A 21472-nucleotide genomic window follows, 5' to 3' on the forward strand; every position below is an offset into this window, starting at 1 on the left:
TCTCCTGTGAAACCATAAAGATTTTCAGGAGAAGGAGCTAATGCATCTTGCTTAAGACCCATTTTGTTGAACGTGTCTTCATAAAGCACGTCGACAGCACTCCCAGTGTCCACCAATATTCGGTGTACATTCCTGTTACCGATAAGAGCTGATATGACCAATGGATCGTTGTGAGGATACATCACCCACCGAGCATCTTCTGCCGTAAAGGTGATAGGCTCCGAGCTAGGTTTGGCTATCTTGTTAGGCCTCTACTCGGCTGTAAACAAGATTTGTCGGGGACCTGTGTAGGCTTCTCTTACATAGCTCTTTTGAGCGCTCCTTGAAGTTCCTCCCACATGTGGTCCTCCGACTATGAGTGAGATTTCAGCATACGCATCACCTTTCTGTTCCTCTTGTTCCCCTTGCTCGGCCTTGAATTTCTTCAACGCTCCTCTTCGGATTAGAGCTTCTATGGCTTCTTTGAGGTTGAAACAGTGGGCAGTGCGGTGACCGATGTCCGCGTGGAAAGCACAATATTTTGTTTTATCTCTCCTTGAGATATCTTTCTTGATCGGCCTTGGCTTAGGGAAATCTTCCTTGTCCTGTGTAAGACTAAATATCTCCTCTATCGGGGCATTGAGCTTATGATATTTATCGAACTTACTGGAAAAAGGTTTCAGAGGTCCTGCTCCCGACCGGCTCTTTTTCAGTGGGCGGTTGTCCTCAGAATGTCGTTCCTTGTGCTCTTCTCGGTAGCTTTTTGGCGGCTTTGCTTTTCTTGCCGCCAGCCTTGCTTCCTCCGCGTTGATATACTTCTGAGCTCTCTTCAGAAAATCGTTGTAATCCCTTGGACTAGTCTTCTGAAGTGACCACCAGAATTCTGATTCTGTTCGGACGCCGGAGGAGATCCCGAAGAGCTTAAAGTCTTCGTTCAGATCGTCAACTTGAAGAGCTTGCTCCGAATAGCGATTAATAAAATCTTTTAGAGATTCGTCATGGGCTTGTCTCACCGCTAGCATCCTTTCTTTGGGAGTTTTCCCTGAGCTGGAGTCGACAAACTCTTCCATGAATTTTCTGGATAGCTGTTTCCAGGATCCTATGGAGTTTGGCTTTAGTTTTCTGTACCACCTTTTGGCTGAGCCAGTTAGAGTGATAGAGAAAGCTCTGCACATAACTTCTGGTCCGGCTCCTTGCAGCAGCATCCAAGAAGAAAAGGTGTCTATATGGTCTCCCGGGTCGGTCTTTCCATCGTATACTGGAATGCTTGGCATCCTGAAACGATCGGGCAACGGGTGTTCTAACACGCGTGCTGTGAAAGGGGAGACATCTTCTCCAGCTTTCGGAATAGACTCCTTCTGACCTAGGGCTACCTCTTCGATTCGACGTTCCAATCTTCTAAGATTTGTTTCGTTGGTGCTTGCACTGTCTTCGGTCTCCGAGCTTTCTAAGCTGTGCCTGAAAGTGCTTGAATGACCTTTGTCCATGATGGGCTGGTACCGATCAAGAATCTTTTCCTGACTGTACTGCTCCTTCTCGGACTCAGAATCATCTTCCATCCTCTCATACCGATCTCTAGCATGTTTCCGAGGTTTCTTAACCTGCGGATCCTGCCCGATGGGTTCTTTCCCTGATTGGTGTGAGGGTTCTTCATCTGGGATCACTATCGCGCTTCGCAGTGTGACCTTTTTCGCCTGCAGCCTTCTCTTCAATTCCCTGTTATTTGCCTCTAAGACCGAGAGACGCTCTTGCATCTGTCTGAATTGTTCTTCGAGCCTGGGTTCCGGAAGAAGTTCAGCTATTTCTTCCGAGGTGAGAGGTAGGGTGCGGTTATGGTGCTCTATCTCCGTCTCCTGGTTAGAGACGGCGTTCACGGGTGCGGACGAACTAGCCATATTCTTCAGCTGGTCCCCCTCCTTCTAGCGCCAACTGTTGACCTGTAAAATTAGTACAACAATATCTCACGAAAATACACAGACTCCGAGTACAAGGGCTCCGAGTACAGAGATGATTTAGGCAAGACTTTCTCTTTATACAGACGAATCTAATACAAGAGAGCAGTGTTTTCTAGAGGTTCTAAGTGAGAGAAAGTGAGTGAAAAAGTTTCTGCTTAGTTCTGTGCCGCAGCCTCTATTTATACTCGTCTGGTGTGGCCTCGTGGTCGTGTCTCTGGCGGTTATTCTGGGGAACATGGGGTGATCAATCCCACGTTCTGGACGGTTTTGGGTAACTGCCTCTTACCTCTCGATGAGGTGGACGGTTAATACTCTTCGTATGGTTCCTGAACCGTCGGGGTGTGCGTTTTAGAGTTTGAAACATGTTTTCTTTTGCTTTTGACTAGTCTTTGACCCACGTTCTTCTCTTCTCTCCGAAGTTCTGATCGGTGGGTTTCGTTCTTAACTTATGAACGGTTCGTTCCTTTTCAATGGATGGCCCTTGGGTTTACTTAACCTGAGCTCGGTGTTGGATTCCTCTTTATGCTCGGGAGTCCGACTATTCTACTCGGTGTCCGACTAATTTATCCCGTAACAGTATTACTCACACCGTTTCATTTTGGTGTCTTGTCCATAGAGAACGAAATACATTATTACAGCAATGATATTTTAACAAACAAAAGATTTTGAAGTATATATATATATATATATTGCGTATACTTAGCTGAGAAAGAGATGGAAGATATATAATTTTAGCATATAATGTGAAAACTCCAAATGTGCTTTAATTTACTAATCATGCAAGTAAATTTATTATAATTATTTAGTGAAATTTTATGGTCACGTTCATTCATGTTACGTGTGAGTTTATGAATAATACATTATATTAGTTCAAACACTAATTACAAAATTTAGTTTATGACTTAAAAAAATCAATCATATGACAATACCGCAAACTGTTTGAACTAAAATATTATGGGTCTATTAGGTAAATAACCACATTTACAATTTGATATTGTTAAATAGTCAATGTTTCGTAAATCTTAAGTAAATATTCACTTTCATATATTTACGTACGTAAATTTAAGGTAAATAGTCACTTCTATTTATTAAATCACGTCATTTTTATGGTTATTTTTCTAAGATTTACGAAACGTTAGTTATATATCAATTCCAAATATTTTAGTTGGCTATTTAACTAATTTTTTGAAATATTATTATGTTAATTTGAAGGACAAAACCAGGGGGCTAATTTGAAAAAAAATATAATTTCATGGGAGCTAATAATTTGTAAATATTTGGGTAAAAAAGTGTACATTTTCTTAAAAATGAGCTAAAAGTGCAAAAAAAATTGAGGGAGACTTGAGCTTTCCTCTGTTTACTTTACTGTAACTCCGTCCATATATATATATATATATATATATATATATATATATATATATATATATATATATATGGATCACGCAAAATAAAACATATGTAAATTTTTGTAAGACAGAAGAAGACAACGTGTTTAATCCTAAATTTTAGAGGATTTAATGAAAATAAACATAAATTATACGAAAATTTGGGCGGCCAGTTTTTTTTTTTTTTTAAGGCAGCTTTGCTGCAGTGGGGATTGAACCCACGACCTCCACACAGGAGGTGGTGTAGAATTACCACTAGGCTATCCTAGGTACCACTGGGCGGCCAGCTTAATAGTATAGAAAGAGTAAATTTTATCTCCAAAATCATATCTTGTTGGTTGAGATATTGCATCTTATGTTAACAAACACTTGATAGTATAAAATACAAATCCTATCCATACCCTATTAAGATTTTCAGACACCGGTTTTTTCCCCTTATTTTTTTAGAATAGCAATTTTCAATATGATCCTTAAAAGTTATAATAAATTAAAACAACAAGTGGTTATTATTTACCTACCCTCTTTTTCAAGCCCTTTTTAGACTGAAAAGCAATAATAATTTGAAAGTGCCTTTCTGATGTAGCGGGGTAGTGGAAAGGATAAACATGTATATATATCATTAGTACGTATATATTACTAACTACTAATAAAACTAATTTTGATTACAAAATATCTAGGATTTATAATATTAATATTTTCTATTAAAAACTGATAACTAATCTGCATCACTTTCCATCAAATCAAACTTAAAGGAAATTTACACGTTCTCTTAATAAGATCCGGTGGTGTATGGCAAGGATCCATAGTTCAAATGAAAAACACTAAACACGTACGAGATTCTAGTGAATCGCAATCTAATCGATTCTGGTTTATCTTTTTCTATTATTGTCTGAGATCCGCTATGGATTTAGTGTAGTTGATGGTGGTAGGTAAATCATATTGTAACTTTTTTTCTATTTCAATTAATGTAACTTTTCTTATTAAAAAATGGTGGTAGGTAAATCATAGATCAGTCTGTTTCTATATTAATATATAAGATCATCTCCAACCCAAAATCTAAAAAACACAATTTTTTGTACTCTAAAATGCAGATCACATCAAACATGTATACATTTGATTCAAAATTTAATAAGCAATATCATACAAAAATACAAGATTTTTTTTTATCCATATGTGATTTCATGTTATTCATTTTATAGTTCGTTTGTAATCAATGTAATTATTACTTTTTTTTTATCAAATATCAAGATTAATTATTTATATAAAATTAGAATAAATTAAAATAATTATATATGTAATTTTGTGATAAATTCATATAATTACACACAAAATATATAACTATAACTAGTATGGTTATTGATTATATTATTATTATATTATTAAAATCTCATTTCAAAATGGAGTGAAATAAATAGTGAAATTTTGAGTTTCACTATTCTCTCATTCTATAATAGAGTGAGAAATGAAATTACATTGTAACAAAAACAATTTCATTTTGTCACTTCTCACTCCATTATGAAGTGGATTGGAAATTTCCTAAAGAGTTTTTTTTTTTCAAAAATAATATATAAATAGTTAATCACCATTAACCTCTCCATTTTTACGAATGTAATACTTAACCCTTTAATACTACTATTTTGAGTTCCAGCAAAAATAAAATTGAGTATTTTGATCTCTGAATTATTGATATTGTAGCATTTGGTCCTCTTTATAGATTTTTTTCAATGGAATTCCACACAAAAACAACTCAAATACATTACAAATTAAAATTTCTTTTTAATTTTCTAAGGGAAACTAATTAAATTATATTTTGACCTCAAAAAACTTGTAAATTTAAACAATATTGGGCTTTTGAAAATTATATTTTAAAATATTATACATTTTAAATTATAAACAAGTGATTATAATTGGTAGATATGTTTTAAGTTGTTTACGTGTAGAATTTTATAAAATTACTATAAAATTAATAGTTTAGGATCGAAGTGCTCCATAAAAATATTTGATACCAAATAGTCGCATATCCAACCAATAGATCAATTGTAACGGCTTCGTTGACTCATAAAGGAGCAACTTGCAAGCTCTCTCTCTCTCTCTCTCTCTCTCTCTCTCTCTCTCTCTCTCTCTCTCTCTCTCTCTCTACTTATCACCAAATGACTTCAAATTGGAGATATGAGTTCACTTTGATTGTCATCGCGAAGAAAAAGGAGGGAATTTGTATAAATTTATCACGAGTTGAGCTTTTTTTTTTAATGTATACTTATTGCATGGTTAATTTTCTTTTATTGAGGACTTACTTTAGTCACCCATTTGAAACAATTTCCTTATATCATAAGTCGTCAAAATATAAATATTTGAGGCAAATATAAACTTGAACAATTAAAAGCGGAAAAAGTCGTCCTAAATTTTAAGGTAAATCGATTACTTTTCCAGCTTTAGAAGTTACTCGCTATTTATAGAATTTCCTTTTCGAAATCAGTATTCTTGAACTTTAGAATTCACTATTTGGCCTTAGGGTGTTGTTTCGGTTGTGACTTCTGTTTACAACAAAAAGCCTGATTTTCAGGCCCATAATAATTCATAAACCTACGAGTCTACGACTGCTTTTTCGGTGTAATGCTAGTATTGTTGTAATTATCTGGTTTCGTTCTTTTATAGCATTACAAAATCAAATAATTAGCTGTTTAGCCATCTAAAACACTAGCAATTTGGATTTAGCCAATCTTTCGTTAATTTTCCGTAAATAGCCATCTTGCTTACGTGGCAGCTTATTAATTGAATTAGTTTTACCTTTTTGTCCTTACGCTATTTTAATCAGGCATTTTTTTAAAAAAATTTCGAATTAAATATTGAAACCGAGTAGGGAAGTTTTCAAATTTGAAATTTGAATTTTGAGCAGATTTTGAAAGTTCTCAGCCATTAATTGTTATGTATTTGGAAATTTTCAACGTTGACTTTAGGTAGTTAGTTTCTATTTTCGTTGCAATTCATTAGGTAATTAATTTCGAATTAATTCTTCATTCATTGATATTATTTTGTCTTCCATATATTCATAATTTCCAGAATTTTCGTGCTCAAAATATTTTCAGAATTTTTCAGTTTATTTACACGAGTATACTGTAAATAGGCTTTGTATTTACAGTGAATATACTGTAAATAGGCTTTGTATTTACAGTGAATATACTGTAAATAGGCTTCGTATTTACACGAACATACTGTAAATATTTTTTCTATTTACACGAACATACTATTAATGTGAGCAACAAAAAAAAAAAAAAAAAAAAAAACTGTTCTTCGCGAAGTGACCTCGCCGCCGCGCCGGAATATAACCCTCCGCCTTGCTGTTCCTCCGCCTGCAGCAAACACTCCATGCTCCCTGGTGAAAAAAAGTTTGAGGAAAATTAAAAACAAGTTCCAAAAAGAAGTAGTGTCAAGTGAAAGAATATATTAAAACGAAAAATTGAGTATGAAATTAACTTAATCACGCAGCTGTCTAAATATTTACAAGAAAAGAAACAAATACAAATGAGAGCAGTGTCAAATGTTAATTCTTTTCATTGGGGTGTTGAAACTGGCTTTTATTCGATCTGTTATTATGAAAGTGCTTGAATCGTGAAATGTAAATAATTAAGGCATACATGAAGTTGAGGAAAAATAATTTGGATACCTCATAATGCTGTGATCTGCGATGACGTCCAATTCATTTCAAGTAAATCGAAATTTCAATATATTGAAACGTTGCCTTGCTCTGTGATCTGTGATCTGCGTTTTTTTTTTTTTTTTTTTTTTTGGGTTTGTGGCAGCGTTTCCCATTAAAAAGGCTTTTAATTTCCTTACCTTGAATAGCGGGAGCAGTTACTAACATTAATAACTAGTTATTATCCGAATATTTGTTTTAAATGTTTTTATTTTCGGTATGTAAATGGGCGGGAACAATTGAGGTCATTTTGGTATTTTATTATACTGTAAATAAATGGGTGTGGCTATTAACCGAAAATTAACCAAATGATGGCCAAATCCATAATCGCATTTTGCTAGGTGACTATATAGCTATATAACCCTTACAAAATTTTGTTAATATTTTTTTAAGAGATTACCACACATCCGGCGGAGGAGATGATGACGTCAGACGAGACGACTCCGGTGAGGTCTTCGACGGAGGGAGCCACCGTGTCAGTTTCCATGAATCGCTCCACTCGGCCGTCCTTGTAGATTTTTAGGAGAGGAGACAGATCTGTGGCGAGCTCTTCCATTGTTGTCTTGCTTCGGAACGAAGAATTACGGAAAAAAAATGAATAGCTTGTGAATTTGTGAATCTGTGATACGTTATGGATTGTGTGTGTGTCTGTGTGTGGACTCTTTATCTGAGAGAGAGAGAGCAAAGCTTTATTTTATTTTTATGTCATTGGGTGAATAAATAAACACAACAAAAAGAAAGAAAAACAAATACTCCATATCAGGAAATATAATAGACAATGAAAAACAGTAAAGTGCAGGAATTCATAAGAGATCCACGTGAGAGTAGAGACACAGGAAATAATTAGTAAACGTAACTTATTATTTACTTAAAATCCGTTTGAATGAGAGAAGAAAATAGATTTAATGTATCCATAAAATAAATAAAAAATTAATGTAGAATATTACCATTCTAACTCTTAATTATTTAGGAAATCTTTCATCCTAAAACTGTTATTTTCGTAATTTCCGTTAAAAAAAGGGCTATTACCATTCTAACTCTTAAGTTAGCAGGCTACAGTCCAACTCGTTTGGCCCATTCTATTTTATGATGATAAATGGCCCAAGTCCGATCACGTCTCTCTCTCTCTCATTTTTTTAAAATCAGTCTCTCATATTTTTTAAGTTTGAAGCTCTGCTAAACCCAGTTCTCAGGTCTCTCTCTCTCTCTCGTCATTTCCGAAACGACACGATCGACCGAGAGAGCGAAGACAATGGGACCTCCGAAAACCACCGTCCGTACGATCTCTCAGGAGGCATTTGACGAGCTCGTGAAGGAGAATATCGACGATCTCGGAATGGACCCCGACGAGGCTCTCAGCGACGCCGTCCCCTCTCTCTCCAGGGCGTCGATCTCTCTGGTTCGCCGCCGCTAATCTCATATTTTTCCAGTTATTTCTTACTCCGCTAGATATTTCCCCCGAAAGTGATCGATATGTTTATATAGAAAATTCTCTCAATCGCTCTCTCCGGTTGTTTTAGAAGGGTGATTAGAGTGTATGCTGAAAATTTAGGAGCTCGGCATTGTTAGGGTTGAGATCTGTGAGAGCTTGATCTTGCAGGGATAGTCACGTGCGTTCCGGGGGAGGGTGGTGCGAAGAACAATCTATTGCCAAAGAAGATTTGGAGACGAAGAAGAAACTGAGACTCAGAATCGAGCTCAAGAAGAATTTCTCATTTTGAAAATAAAAATGTCTCACAAACAATCAAACAGTACAAAGACTTTTTAAACAAAAGAGATACAGACAAAGGATAAGAAACGACAAGTCTTTTTCACCCAGTATACTAAAACGACAAGAATTATTTAAACCAAGCAAATTACTTGAACGACAAGTAATCTGCCAAAACACAGAGAATCGCTGATCTTCAATACGCCCCCTCAAGATGGACTGAAAAGAATCTTCAAGTTCATCTTGGATAACAAGTGGGACATCGCCGGCCAAGCCAAAGGCTTCGTGAAAATGTCAGCAATCTGATGGTGTGAGCGTATAGGAAGTAGCTTAACTAAACCAGACTGCAGATGATCTCTAACGAAATGAAGATCTATCTCTATGTGTTTTGTTCTCTCATGAAATATTGGATTCGAAGCAATGTGTAAGGCTGCTTGATTATCACAATAAATCACAGACGAGCTTGCAGATTCCAACTGAAAATCCTTCATAAGCTGTTGCATCCAAATGACTTCACTTGTTGCTGCTGCCAAGGATCTATACTCAGCTTCTGCAGAGCTCCTAGTCACAATGGTCTGCTTCTTTGATTTCCAAGCTACCAAAGCCTCACCTATGAATACACAATAACCAGTTATGGATCTCCTAGTATCATTACATGTGGCCCAATCAGCATCAGAGAAGGCCCTAATTTGAATAGAAGAATCTGAGGAGTAGAAAAGGCCATAGCCTGGTTTAGCCTTCACATATCGCAAGATGCGATGAACTGCTTGTAAATGAGCCGTCCTCGGTTCCTGCACAAATTGACTCATAGTATGTACTGCATAAGTGATATCAGGCCTAGTAATAGTCAAATAAAGCAAGCGACCAATTAACTTCCTGAACTGAGAGGGATCATCTAAAATATCACCATCAGTCAGAGATAAGGTAACCCTGGGATCCATAGGAGTTTTGGCTGGCTTACAGTCCAAGAAACCTGCATCCTCTAAAATTTGAAGGGCATACTGACGTTGGTTCAGCACAATACCATCTTTAGACCTTGCAATTTCCAATCCAAGAAAGTATCTCAGATCACCAAGGTCTTTTAATCTGAAAGCTGCACTCAAAAAACTTTTGACCTCATAGATAATTTGGTCATTAGGACCGGCAATGATGATATCATCAACATATAACAAAATGGCAACAAAAGTAGAACCAGATCCTCTTGTGTATAACGAGTAGTCACTCTTAGATTGAGTAAAACCAGCTGTCTTGACAGATTCAGTGAATTTTAAATTCCACTGCCTAGAAGCTTGTTTCAGTCCATAAATGGACTTATGTAACCTGCAAACAAGCTTATCCTCACTAACAAACGTCTTAGCCTGTGGAACATAGCCCATAGGGAGATCCATATAGACTTCCTCATAAAGATCACCATTTAAAAAAGCATTGCTAATATCTAGTTGAGATAGAAACCATTTTTGAGAAGCAGCTATGCTAAGTAAAAACTTTAGAGTCACAAGCTTAGCAACAGGTGAAAAGGTATCTATAAAGTCAACTCCCTGTTTCTGAGTATATCCCTTAGCTACCAGGCGTGCTTTCCTTCTAGCCAAAGTGCCATCTGAATCCATTTTATTCGTATAAATCCATCTGCATCCGATGGAAGTTTTCCCTTTCGGAAGTGGCATCACTGTCCAGGTCTTGTTGGTGTGCATTGCTTCAATCGCTTCCTCCATAGCTGTTTTCCATTCTGCAGACTTGACTGCTGTATGGTAATACTGTGGAGCAGGGTTGGCTGAAACAGATAAAGCAAAACACTTAAAAGAACTAGACAGGTTCTCATAAGATAAGTAAGTGTCAAGAGTGTATTTGGAAGAATAACTTTGACCTGTCTTGATGAGGTTACAGTGATAATCCTTGAGATAAGATGGTTGAATTTGCTTCCTTGTTGATTTCCTTACTGGAATGTCAATTTGAGCTGATTGTGGAATCAACCTATCCTCAGGTATAGGATCCACTGTAGTAACCTGGCTATCACTTTTCTCATGTGTTGACTCATCATCATGTATAATAGGATCATTGAACTTATCATATGAAGGCACATCATTTGAGGTTAAAACAGGAAGAGGTAATTCTTCAAAAGGTTCTACCTGGGACTGATTATGATTATGACTTTTATCTTGAAAAGGAAAAACTAACTCATAAAAAATAACATCCCTGGAAATAAAAACTTCCATATTGTTTATGTCAAGAAGTTTGTAACCTTTTACACCTTGTGGATATCCCAAAAGAACACATTTCCTTGCCCGGGGCTCAAACTTGGTTCTTTGTGCCTTGAGAGTTGAGGCAAAACAAAGACAACCAAAGACCCGAAGAGAATCATAATTGACCTGTTTATTGTATAACAGCTCGAAAGGAGTCTTATTATCTAAGACATAAGGAGTTCTATTGATAATATACGTAGCAGTCAGCAAGGAATCAGTCCAGTAATTGACAGGTAAACCAGATTGAAAGAGTAAAGCTCTGGAAACATTTAACAAATGTTGGTGTTTTCTCTCCACAACAGAATTTTGTTGTGGGGTTTCAACGCTAGAAAATTGATGAACAATACCATGTTTAGAGAAATAATCTGAAAAGACTAACTCCCTAGCATTATCAGAACGAAACATTTTGATGGATTTATTGAACTGATTAGTAACATAAGCACAAAACCGAGGTATGATATTATGGACATCTGTCTTATGCTTCATCAAGAAAATCCAGCAAAATCTAGAATGATCATCAACAAGAGTAAAAAAGAAACGATGACCTAAACGGGAAGCAACTTTATAGGGTCCCCAAACATCACAATGAATCAAGTCAAAACTAGAAACAGAAAAATTATTTGCAGAATTGAAAGGTAGTCTATGTTGCTTAGCAAGAGGGCAAATACAACAAGGCATTTTATCTACATCATGAGGCTTAAAACCTAACCGATGTTTGAGAGTATCCAATCTTTGGAAAGATAAATGTCCTAGTCGTTGATGCCACACTTGAGCTGAGACTTTATTCACATATGTAGTAGAATTGATGAGGTTGTCTTGAGTCAGTGTGTAGAGGCCATTGCAGCTCCTACCCTTGCCAATCGTCCTCAATAGATTGGAATCCTGTATAATATAATAATCATTCATAAAGATAACAAGCATGTTAGATTCCTTTGTTAAAGCATTGACAGATATTAGGTTTACTTTAAAACTGGGAACAAACAGGACATTGTTAAGAATGAAATCAGGACTCAATCTAACATCTCCTATAAAACCTACACTAATGACAGTCTTATTAGGAAGAGTCACAGTGGAATTATATAGGGGACGAAGACCACAAAAAAGATTCCTATTAGCACATATGTGCCTAGAGGCTCCTGAATCAATAACCCAAGCATTACGAATAGGAATGTAAGAAGGTATAGAGTTGACCAAACCATGTAAACCTGTTGGCAATGAAGTCATAGTCATATTGACTTCATTGGAGGACGATGGTTGACTCATTGTTGAAGCAGAAAGCTGGTTTGAGAGATGACTGATGAGTTGGTGGATTTGATCTGCTGAAAGACCTGTGGAGGCATCAGTTGAGGTGACATTCCCAAAGGCTCCTCCATTATTTGATCCTTCTACATTGTTGGCCGAATTCTTTGGTTTGAATTTGTAGCCAGGTGGATAGCCGTGTATCTTGTAGCACTTGTCTACTGTATGGCCAGTAATCTTGCAGTGTGTACAGATCGGTTTATCTTTCCCTTTGAATTTCTTTTGGTCATCACGCGCTGCCATGGCGAGGGTGTTTGACTGATCAATTGGAGCAATTGAATCCATTCCGACAGACCTCTGAGTCTCTTCTTGAGTGAGCATGGCGTAGACTTTGTTGATAGGAGGAATAGGCTCCATAAGAAGAACTTGACCACGAGCATGTGTGTAGTTCTCATTGAGGCCCATGAGGAACTGCATCACATACTCAGATTCTGCATATTCGCTCAGTTTAGCCTTACCTCCACACGTACAAGGACAGGTACACTCAGGTTTGAAATCGCATAGATCTTGATGAACAGACTTCAGTTTCGTGAAATAGACGCCAATAGATTGCTGATCTTGGGAGAGATTCACGAATTGACGCCTTAATTGGAAGATTCTTGGTCCATTCGATTGCTGAAAGCGATCTCTCAAGTCATTCCATATATCTCTAGCGGTTCCTCCAAACAGGATGCTCGATGCAATTTCTTTGCTGACAGAATTCATGATCCATGCGATGATCGTTGAATTGTTGCGACTCCATAAGCGCAAGAGTTCTGGATCTTCAGGTGATGGTTTCGAGATCGTTCCATCTATGAACCCTAACTTGTTCTTGGCTTCAAGAACAATGAGCATGGATCTACTCCAAGGCATGTAGTTAGTACCTGTCAGAACGTTGGAGACGAGGCTACCTCCAGAGGAATCGGAGTGGTGAAGATAGTACGGCGAGGATTGATCTTCAATCCTTGACCTAGGTTGAAGATTTCCGGCGACGTTGGTTGAAAGAGTCGAGTTCGAAGAATCTTGAGGCGCTGACATCTTGACAGAGGAAATTCAAGATCTAGATCGAACAAGATGAACAAGAAAACAGAGTTTCTCAGCAGGATTGCTCTGATACCATATTGCGAAAGAAGATTTGGAGACGAAGAAGAAACTGAGACTCAGAATCGAGCTCAAGAAGAATTTCTCATTTTGAAAATAAAAATGTCTCACAAACAATCAAACAGTACAAAGACTCTTTTTAAACAAAAGAGATACAGACAAAGGATAAGAAACGACAAGTCTTTTTCACCCAGTATACTAAAACGACAAGAATTATTTAAACCAAGCAAATTACTTGAACGACAAGTAATCTGCCAAAACACAGAGAATCGCTGATCTTCAATACAATCCAGTGATACAGTGTTTGGATAGATTGAAGGAACTGGACTGTGACTCCTTCGAGGATCGAAATGTCGGATATCGTCTCGATTCGATCGAGGAATCTCTGGCTGAGCTCGCCGAGCTCTGTTGCGAAGAAGGATCCGGGAACGCGGCGGCGATAGCGACAAGGAACGGGGCGCTGGAGTTGGTGTGTTCCTTGTGTCGCAAGATTCGAGTCGAGCATAAAAAAGCTCTTTTTTCGGCTTTAAAAGCGATGGCGGTTTTGCTTCATGGTATGTGATCGTCACTTTTTCCATTCAGTCTATGGACAATGTTCCTTTTTTTCTTTCACAACTAGTTGTTTGGATGGTGATATTTATGTACATAAACTAGTGTTTGAAATAACCACTTAGATCTAGGTGTGTGGAAGATATGAATGTGGAAATATGAGGTGGTTTTGGGGCTTGGTTTTTTTTTCCGTTTATAATATAAATTTCGAAGACATAAAATTGCTGCTCAGACTGTGTGAGCTTGTTCTTGGTGTTGAATATGTATCCTTATCCCATTCCAGATCTCCAAAGCACGGAAATATTCCGGGCCAGTGGTGGGCCTTCAATCGTGGTGGGTATTATGAACGACTGTGCCCAGAATGTAGATATCCTCGATGCCGGTTTTGCTGTGGTTGCTGCGGCTTCAACCGGAAATGAGGTTTTGAAAGAGTCGTTCGTGGAGCTCAAAATTGACGTGCTAATCATGGGAGCGTTTGATACGCACGGCAACGGAAGCGTCCAAAGCTTGTATGATGCAATACATGTTCACTTACCGCCCGACGATAATCGTGTTGTGGCTTCACAAGTAAGACACTTTTTCCTTATAACTAGGGTGAATTAAATGTGCTGCTTTTTCACTATTGAGGCTTTGTTCTTGATCCGGTAGATTAGATATGGATTGGTCCTGCAAAAGAAAGATCGTGATAGTTTTTAAATTACAGATGTATGGCTATGCAAGGAAGTTTGCTAAGATAGGAATAGCAGGAGCGCTCGTGGGTTCATTGCAGGTCAAGCTTAGCTCTCCGAGTTTGGTTTCAGCTAGCACTGCTTTAAGGGCACTTTCTGTTAATGTAAGCGAAGTGAAGGGATCTAATGGCTATTGATTGATTACAGTAGTATCAATTCTTACCAAATGTCTATTACCTGACCATCCTTCTTCTTAACGGGGCCTATTTTTTTTCTCAGGAAGAAATATGTAAATCCATTGCAGACAATGGTGGCATTGATGGTTTGCTGTTCTTTACTCTCCAAGGTTTGAAAAAAATTAATAATTTTTATTACGTAGCACAATGACACAAAATAGTGATTTTTATTTTACCGCTCAACAGCCGAGTAGATTTATGAACTTCATATGAACCTTATAAAATGAAAATCTGTTAGATGCGTATAAAATTCTTCCGTTTAATGGTTTGTGAATCTCAATCTACGTTACAATTTTTCAGTTGGCGGGAAGTGATGCGAACAAGAATATCATTGTTGAGAAGAGAGGCCTCGACAGACTTATCAATCTCTCTGCCAGATTTTCTGATGACCCTTCCGTTATACTAGAGGTAAAGAAGAAACTACTGAATCTCGATGAGTTTCGTTCACTAGGGTTTATTAATATTCCACGTTGCGTCGCAGATCATGTCAATCATCACTGTATTGTGCTTGAGATTACCGGAAATCGCAGCACGGGCCGTAGAAGCCGGGGCCGGAGAGCTTGCGATCCAAGCAATGCAAAGGTTTCCGGTGGCGCAGCTCATGCAAAGGAACGCATGTTTCATGATCCGCAATCTTGTTGCGAGGAACTCCGAAAACAGGCAAGCCTTTCCTTCGATTCCCTTCTCTAACTGAAGTTCTCACTTTTGTGGCTTTGTTGCTAAGGAAAAAAAAAGAATCACTCTGTTTGTTTGTGTTATGAATTAGGACGCTTATGTTGAACCACGGCGTAGAGAAGCACATAAGGAGGGCCAAGCAAAACCACGAGAGCTGTAAGGAAGCCGCCACCGATGCTTTACGGGATTTAGGACTCGATAACTATAACTTGTGAATCAATCTCGTTCTGTACCGGTAAATTAGGATTCCTATTTATTCAATTTACCTATTTCTTTCTATTTTGTGTGAGTCTCATTTTTGCCAGTCTTCTCTTGTACACGGGTCCACTAATATTTATGTCTGGTCGATATGGTTTTGACCTCTGCTAGAGTGAAGGAGACAAAAGTATGTAGATTTTCAATGTTTAGTGAAAAAAGAAAGGAAGCAGGGAGAAGTTATGTGCTTATGTTCATTCAAAGAGTTGCGACGTGCTTTTGTTCACCAGGCTGTGTTTTTGGTGATCCTGTAAATCAAATTCTGAAATTTTCAAGAAGTAATACTAATAATCGAAGGTAACAAGAATATTCTTGACAGCCTATTTGGCTATTGCCCCGGAAAGTTCTGGGTTAAGGAAAAATAAATTGAGCCGAGTGTCCTTTATTTGGGACATCTAGGAAGACTAATTTTGGGCTATGCTTTGTTTTAATTTTGGTTTCTAAATTGTAACACAATCTTGAAATCGTTTCTAAATTGTCTTGAAACAGTTTTGAAACCGTCTTAAAATTGTCGTAAGGATACTTTGGTTTAAAAGTGGAACAAGTCTATTTTAGATAAAATGCAAGTCTAATGGTGTATAATGTATATATACACCTACTGAGAGGTCTATATAATGAAATTTCTTGACCTTATTTATCAGAAATCAGAATGGTCAGGAATCTGACATAACATTTCAAACGCGAGTTGAAACTCAGTGATTATAAAACTCGAGAAAAATATTGTTAATCACTCTTTTTGCTCAAATATTGTTAATCACTCTGGTTGGAAATTTTATTATTTATATATTGGAAATATGAATAATTAAGATTCCCGTTTTATGGCTAATAACATCCAGGTCCTAACATAATAAGAGTAACAATTGAACATGTAAAATAACCATTAAATGAAAAGCTTCACGAAATAATAGGTCCAAAACTTTAATTCAATTTATATACCAACAATCTTGCCAAAGATAAAATTCTCAAAAGTTAATACCAACCAGTCAAAATTCACGAGTTTTGCCAGTTCTAACTACAACACTTCTCACAGAACAAAAGGAAAAAAAAAAAAAAAAAACGAAAAAGAACTGTAACTCTAATTAGATTTTTTTGGTTCAAGCCTCAATTTTTTTTACAGTGATAATCATGTGGGGGATTTAGCTGTTTCTCCTTTAATATTGGACAGCCTACAACAACATTTTAAAAAAAAAAGATCAGAAAGTACGGGGTTATAAAGGTTAATAGACGACAAGAAAACAAATAAAATCATCAAGGTAAATGCCAGTATGTAAAACTGAAAATCAATTACCTATATGAATCTCCCTCCAGAAGGTCAAAAAGTAAACCAAAAAAGCCTGAACCAGTTGACTCTAACTACAAATACGTTCATGATACTATGGCATTTTTCCTCGAAATTTGCGGGCATCCTGTGAGTCAGAAAATAATATCCAGTTAATTACTTGACATTCAAACAAAACTTCTGTTAAATGAAAACATTGTGTGTATACCGGCTAACTGTAAAATTGTTATTGAAACATCTTGCGATACGCTTTCCTCTCTAGATCGCGTCTATCAGCGATCTGTGTGGAAAATCATCGTTGTGTTAATGATAATAATAGGAAATTATTTGCCAAAACAAGAGCACTAATTTATGTTATTTTCAAAATAAATCCGTCGCAAGTTTTATGATTGATAAACAGACCCTCTTCTTTGCCGCAGCAAGCTCCTTTTTTATTCCAGCTGCAAATAACCAGAAATGAGCTTTAGCAAGTCAACACATATACCTTAGCTATTGTAATGCCAGCAAATAGACCATTCAAGTTATTTCAACCTTCCACAACAAAATAAGAAGAAAAAGAAATAGATAAATAGCACGGTTTCTTTATTTCTTTCATTATTTATTTAATAATTTTTTGGTTACTGATAGCGAATTAGACATACAAACAAGGACCCATATAGCACAATCTCACTGCGAACTAATTCATCAATATTATCTCGTAATAATGGTCATGGAGTTTTTTTTCTCTCTTATCACAGTCAACCAAGTATATCAAACTTTCGAAGCTGGAATGACCACATTGAGCGGGCTTATGATACTAGGCTTAACAAAAAAAAAAAAAAAAAAAGCTTCGTAATTTTCACTAACCGTCATTTGGCTCCAACTCCGACGCTTTCATGAAGCTCTCAACTGTAGAATCAATGTCATTGAGCAACATATGTGCCTGACCAAAAGATAGAACGTACCCAGTTAATTCTGATTTGAAAAACACTTAAATTAAGAGTCAAAAATAAAAATAAAAAATAAAAACTTCATTTGAGAACCCAAAAGAATAAGTGCGATCAAAACAATTTTAATACGGTGCTGAGAAGAGTAACTCTGTGGATAAATAATTTTCTAGAAATACAATGAACTTGAATATGGCTATCAAGAAATTAACTACTTATCTAGGAAAAAAGTAAAAATACCCACCTGACCTTGGCAAAACAATGCATCACGCATCGCAAAGTCGGTGTCTAATAAAGCTCCTTTCAGATCTCCCAATTTCAGCTTACAAGCCTAAACACAACGCAAATTGTTGACAGTTCAAATATAATATATCTGAAGATGCTAAAATAGGGAAACACATTTAATTCAGGAATGGCTTGACACATTTACAAAAGAAGCAAAGAAAAAAAGACTTCACAGTTAAGTTCAACTACACACTGGGGCTATTTATTGTGGGACGAACTTGTTTCAGCATTCCTTAAATGGTTACCTCAATTCAAATTCTGTGATACAAAACCATTTGAACAGAAACAATGTTAATGAACAAAAACTCGCAGCGCTGTTTGTGAAAATCTGCGCCTTTGTCTTTCTCAAAATCGTACTCCTCTCTGCAGAGAAGCAAGGAAAAAAGAGAAACTATAAGATCAAACCCGAACCATGATGCATTGGGTTACTTTTAAAAGTTAGTTAAATCCAACAAATTTATATCTGCCTTTCGACAAGGAAAGTATATAAACTACCTTCATTGATACCATCTTTCTCCCAGCAAACATCCAGATAGCGTAAAGCCTTTCTGTACTTCCTAAGCGCCATCTTGTAGTCAAGCATCTATTACCATAATGAAACAAACATCAAACTTTAAGCATGAGTTGTATTGTTTAACATGAATAATTGGTAATACATCAGCCTATAAATTGATGTTAGAATCAATCATTTGGGGTGGAAAAATAGATTAGAGGGAAGCTTAGGATTTTGAAAGAGTTCCAGGTCTCTCAAAATACCCGGGTTTATCTTATCAAACTGTATGCCATTAACAAAAATAACAAAACTGCAAGCTACAACACAAACACCACATCTTATAATTACCTTGTAGCTTTCGTTCCCCAACGCCTTAATCGAGTCCACACAAGTCATCCACCAAGATAGTTCTTCGGGAGTCTCGTCCAGGTCAGCGGGCCAGTCTGGGTACGCATCGCCGTCCTTAAAGAAGTTACAAGTCCCGTCCTCTTCCCCCTCGGGAATCTCGCCGCAGTCCGCGATGGAGACATCGACGGCCGGGATATCTCCGGCGGCGAGCGCGACGTGCTCCATCGATCGGACGACTCCCATTCCCTTGACCACCTTCGCGAACACGACATGCTTCCCGTCCAGATGAGAAGTCTGGGTCGTGGTGATGAAGAACTGAGACCCGTTCGTGTCGAGGCCAGAGTTTGCCATCGACAACATGCCTTTCCTTTCGTGCTTCACATCGAAATTCTCGTCCTCAAACTTCAGGCCGTAGATTGATTCTCCTCCGGTGCCATCTCCAGCTGAAATGTCACCGCCTTGAACCATAAAGCCTTTGATGATTCGATGAAAACGAACTCCCTAATAATATTCACAGCAGAGACTACTCAGAATATGATATCCAAAATGATTTTACTTTTTCTCTTGCAATCTGGTTTCAAGATTAAAACCTAATTCACAATCGCAAAAAAAATCACACTGACTCTGCAACAAAAGCTACACTTCTTAACAAATTATCAACACTCTAGTACTCCACACAGGAGCGAAACTATAATTCTATTTTTTTTTTTAAACAATTTGATTCTATCAAATCCGAGAATCAAGATACCAAAAAAAAAAACAGATTTCGAGATAGAAAGAAAAAATAACAAAATGAAATGTCGAGTCCTGTAGTTTTCCTCTCTAAGAAATCACATTCATGTCCAGACCGTACAAAAATGATCAAATCAACTTGTCTAAGTAAAAATTAATAAAAAATCAACTCACTCACGGCAAAAAGCTACACAGCATAAACATTTCTATTTAATTTCTCGTAAAATGAACAAAAAAAAGCAATGAAATAGACAGTATAACAAAGCTATTTGTATACACATATATAAACGAACCTTGTAGTGGAGAGGAACGCCAGTGTTAGGACCAATGCCTTTCTCGCCGGTACAAAGAGCCCTAAAATTATCAGTGGTTTTGGGAACGACGTCGTTGTAAAGCTCCACAACAATCCTTCCCTCCAGTTCTCCTCCGATGCCGACGTCGAGAAAACAACTCTGCCTTGTCGCCATTGTCTCTATCTAACTCTCTCTCTCACTCTCTCCTTTGTATGTGTTTGTATATACGCGTGTATATATTTTGGGTATATGACTGAATCTCTGTTCCAGACCCCGACGGAGCCGGGCTCGATCCGTGGCTCAACGCCCACGCGGACCTCAGCCGCGTCGTCGTCACCGGAGACAGCGCCGGCGGGACCATAACCCACGATATCGTGTCCCGGTTCGGCCGGGCCGGGCTACCGGGGGTCCGTATCTCCGGGGCGGCCATAGTCCACCCTTACTTCGCTGGGACCCACTACGACGAGATGATTATGTACATGTGGCCCGGGAACAAGGCCGGCACGGGCAATCCTACGGTGAGCCCGACCGCAGAGGATCTGGGTGGGATCGGGTGCGAGAAGGTTTTGGTGTTCGTGGCGGAGAAGGACGTTCTGGCGGGACCCGGGAAGCGCTACGTGGAGGAAGTGAGGAAGAGAGATTGGCCCGGGAGCGTCGAGATCGTAGAGACTCTCGGAGAAGGTCACTGCTTTCATTTCGGTAATCCGAAGAGTGAGAAGGCTGTGGAATTGTTCGCTAAGCTTGTAGCTTTTATCAAACAGGACTAATAATTAATAAGGAACTCTATAACGGAATGTTATTTTAAATTAAATAATAATGATTCCGATTCCGTTTCCCAGCTTTTCTTCGCTGGCTGCCCGTGCTAATTCGCTGCGGGTAATAGTTTACAATTGTAATGAGAGGATGAATGGAATATCAGATATGTGGTGATTTTAATTGCATTTCATGAAGTCCGAAGGTGTATCTCTCTAAACCATGTGACATGAATATTTTAGCCAGAATATTAATCAGCTGAACGTTCAAACTTTGTTACTTAGACGATCTCCAATGCACACACTAAATTGGATGTAACTTTTACACCAAATATTTTTTTTGCTCCAATGATATTACGTTTTCATCAAGAATATTACACCAACTTTGGTGATATTTTAAGCATATGTTTTTTATTAGGCTTTTTAATCTAAGATATTTTTGGATTAAGTGTCTTACTATTATAAGGCGGGACAAGTGGGAGGCGGGAAGTGTATGAAGAAGATGTTGCTGTGGAAAAGCATTGCGATGCAGAGGATGAGGCGAAGAACAAGTCAACGGCGATGAGAGGGCAAGAACAACCCGGGAAGAGAATGAAGGTGCTCTTGGAAAAGCTTCGCGGAGCCAAAAACACGACAAAGAC

General features: G+C 37.7%; 1 protein-coding gene and 1 pseudogene across 1 annotated transcript; one reads left to right on the forward strand and one right to left on the reverse strand.

Annotated features, from left to right (window-relative positions):
* The first annotated feature begins 8166 nt into the window (after positions 1-8166).
* Positions 8167-15900, forward strand: LOC149387510 (uncharacterized; annotated as a pseudogene).
* A 677-nt stretch (positions 15901-16577) lies between these two features.
* LOC149387511 (peptidyl-prolyl cis-trans isomerase CYP40-like) lies at positions 16578-20978 on the reverse strand. The gene is made up of 10 exons (XM_089623071.1): positions 20080-20978; positions 19055-19555; positions 18709-18796; positions 18524-18576; positions 18173-18259; positions 17849-17924; positions 17405-17442; positions 17211-17282; positions 17012-17129; positions 16578-16889 (listed from the first exon to the last, which is right to left on the reverse strand). Exons 1-8 carry the CDS (start codon positions 20251-20253, stop codon positions 17229-17231), a joined length of 1071 nt encoding a protein of 356 aa, XP_089479197.1. The 5' UTR covers positions 20254-20978; the 3' UTR covers positions 16578-16889; positions 17012-17129; positions 17211-17228.
* Positions 20979-21472: the final 494 nt, after the last annotated feature.

Source organism: Urtica dioica, chromosome 8, assembly GCF_054948205.1.
Source record: "Urtica dioica subsp. dioica isolate 48M chromosome 8, U.dioica_male_clone48M_v1_H2, whole genome shotgun sequence".
Classification (NCBI taxonomy): Eukaryota; Viridiplantae; Streptophyta; class Magnoliopsida; order Rosales; family Urticaceae; genus Urtica; species Urtica dioica.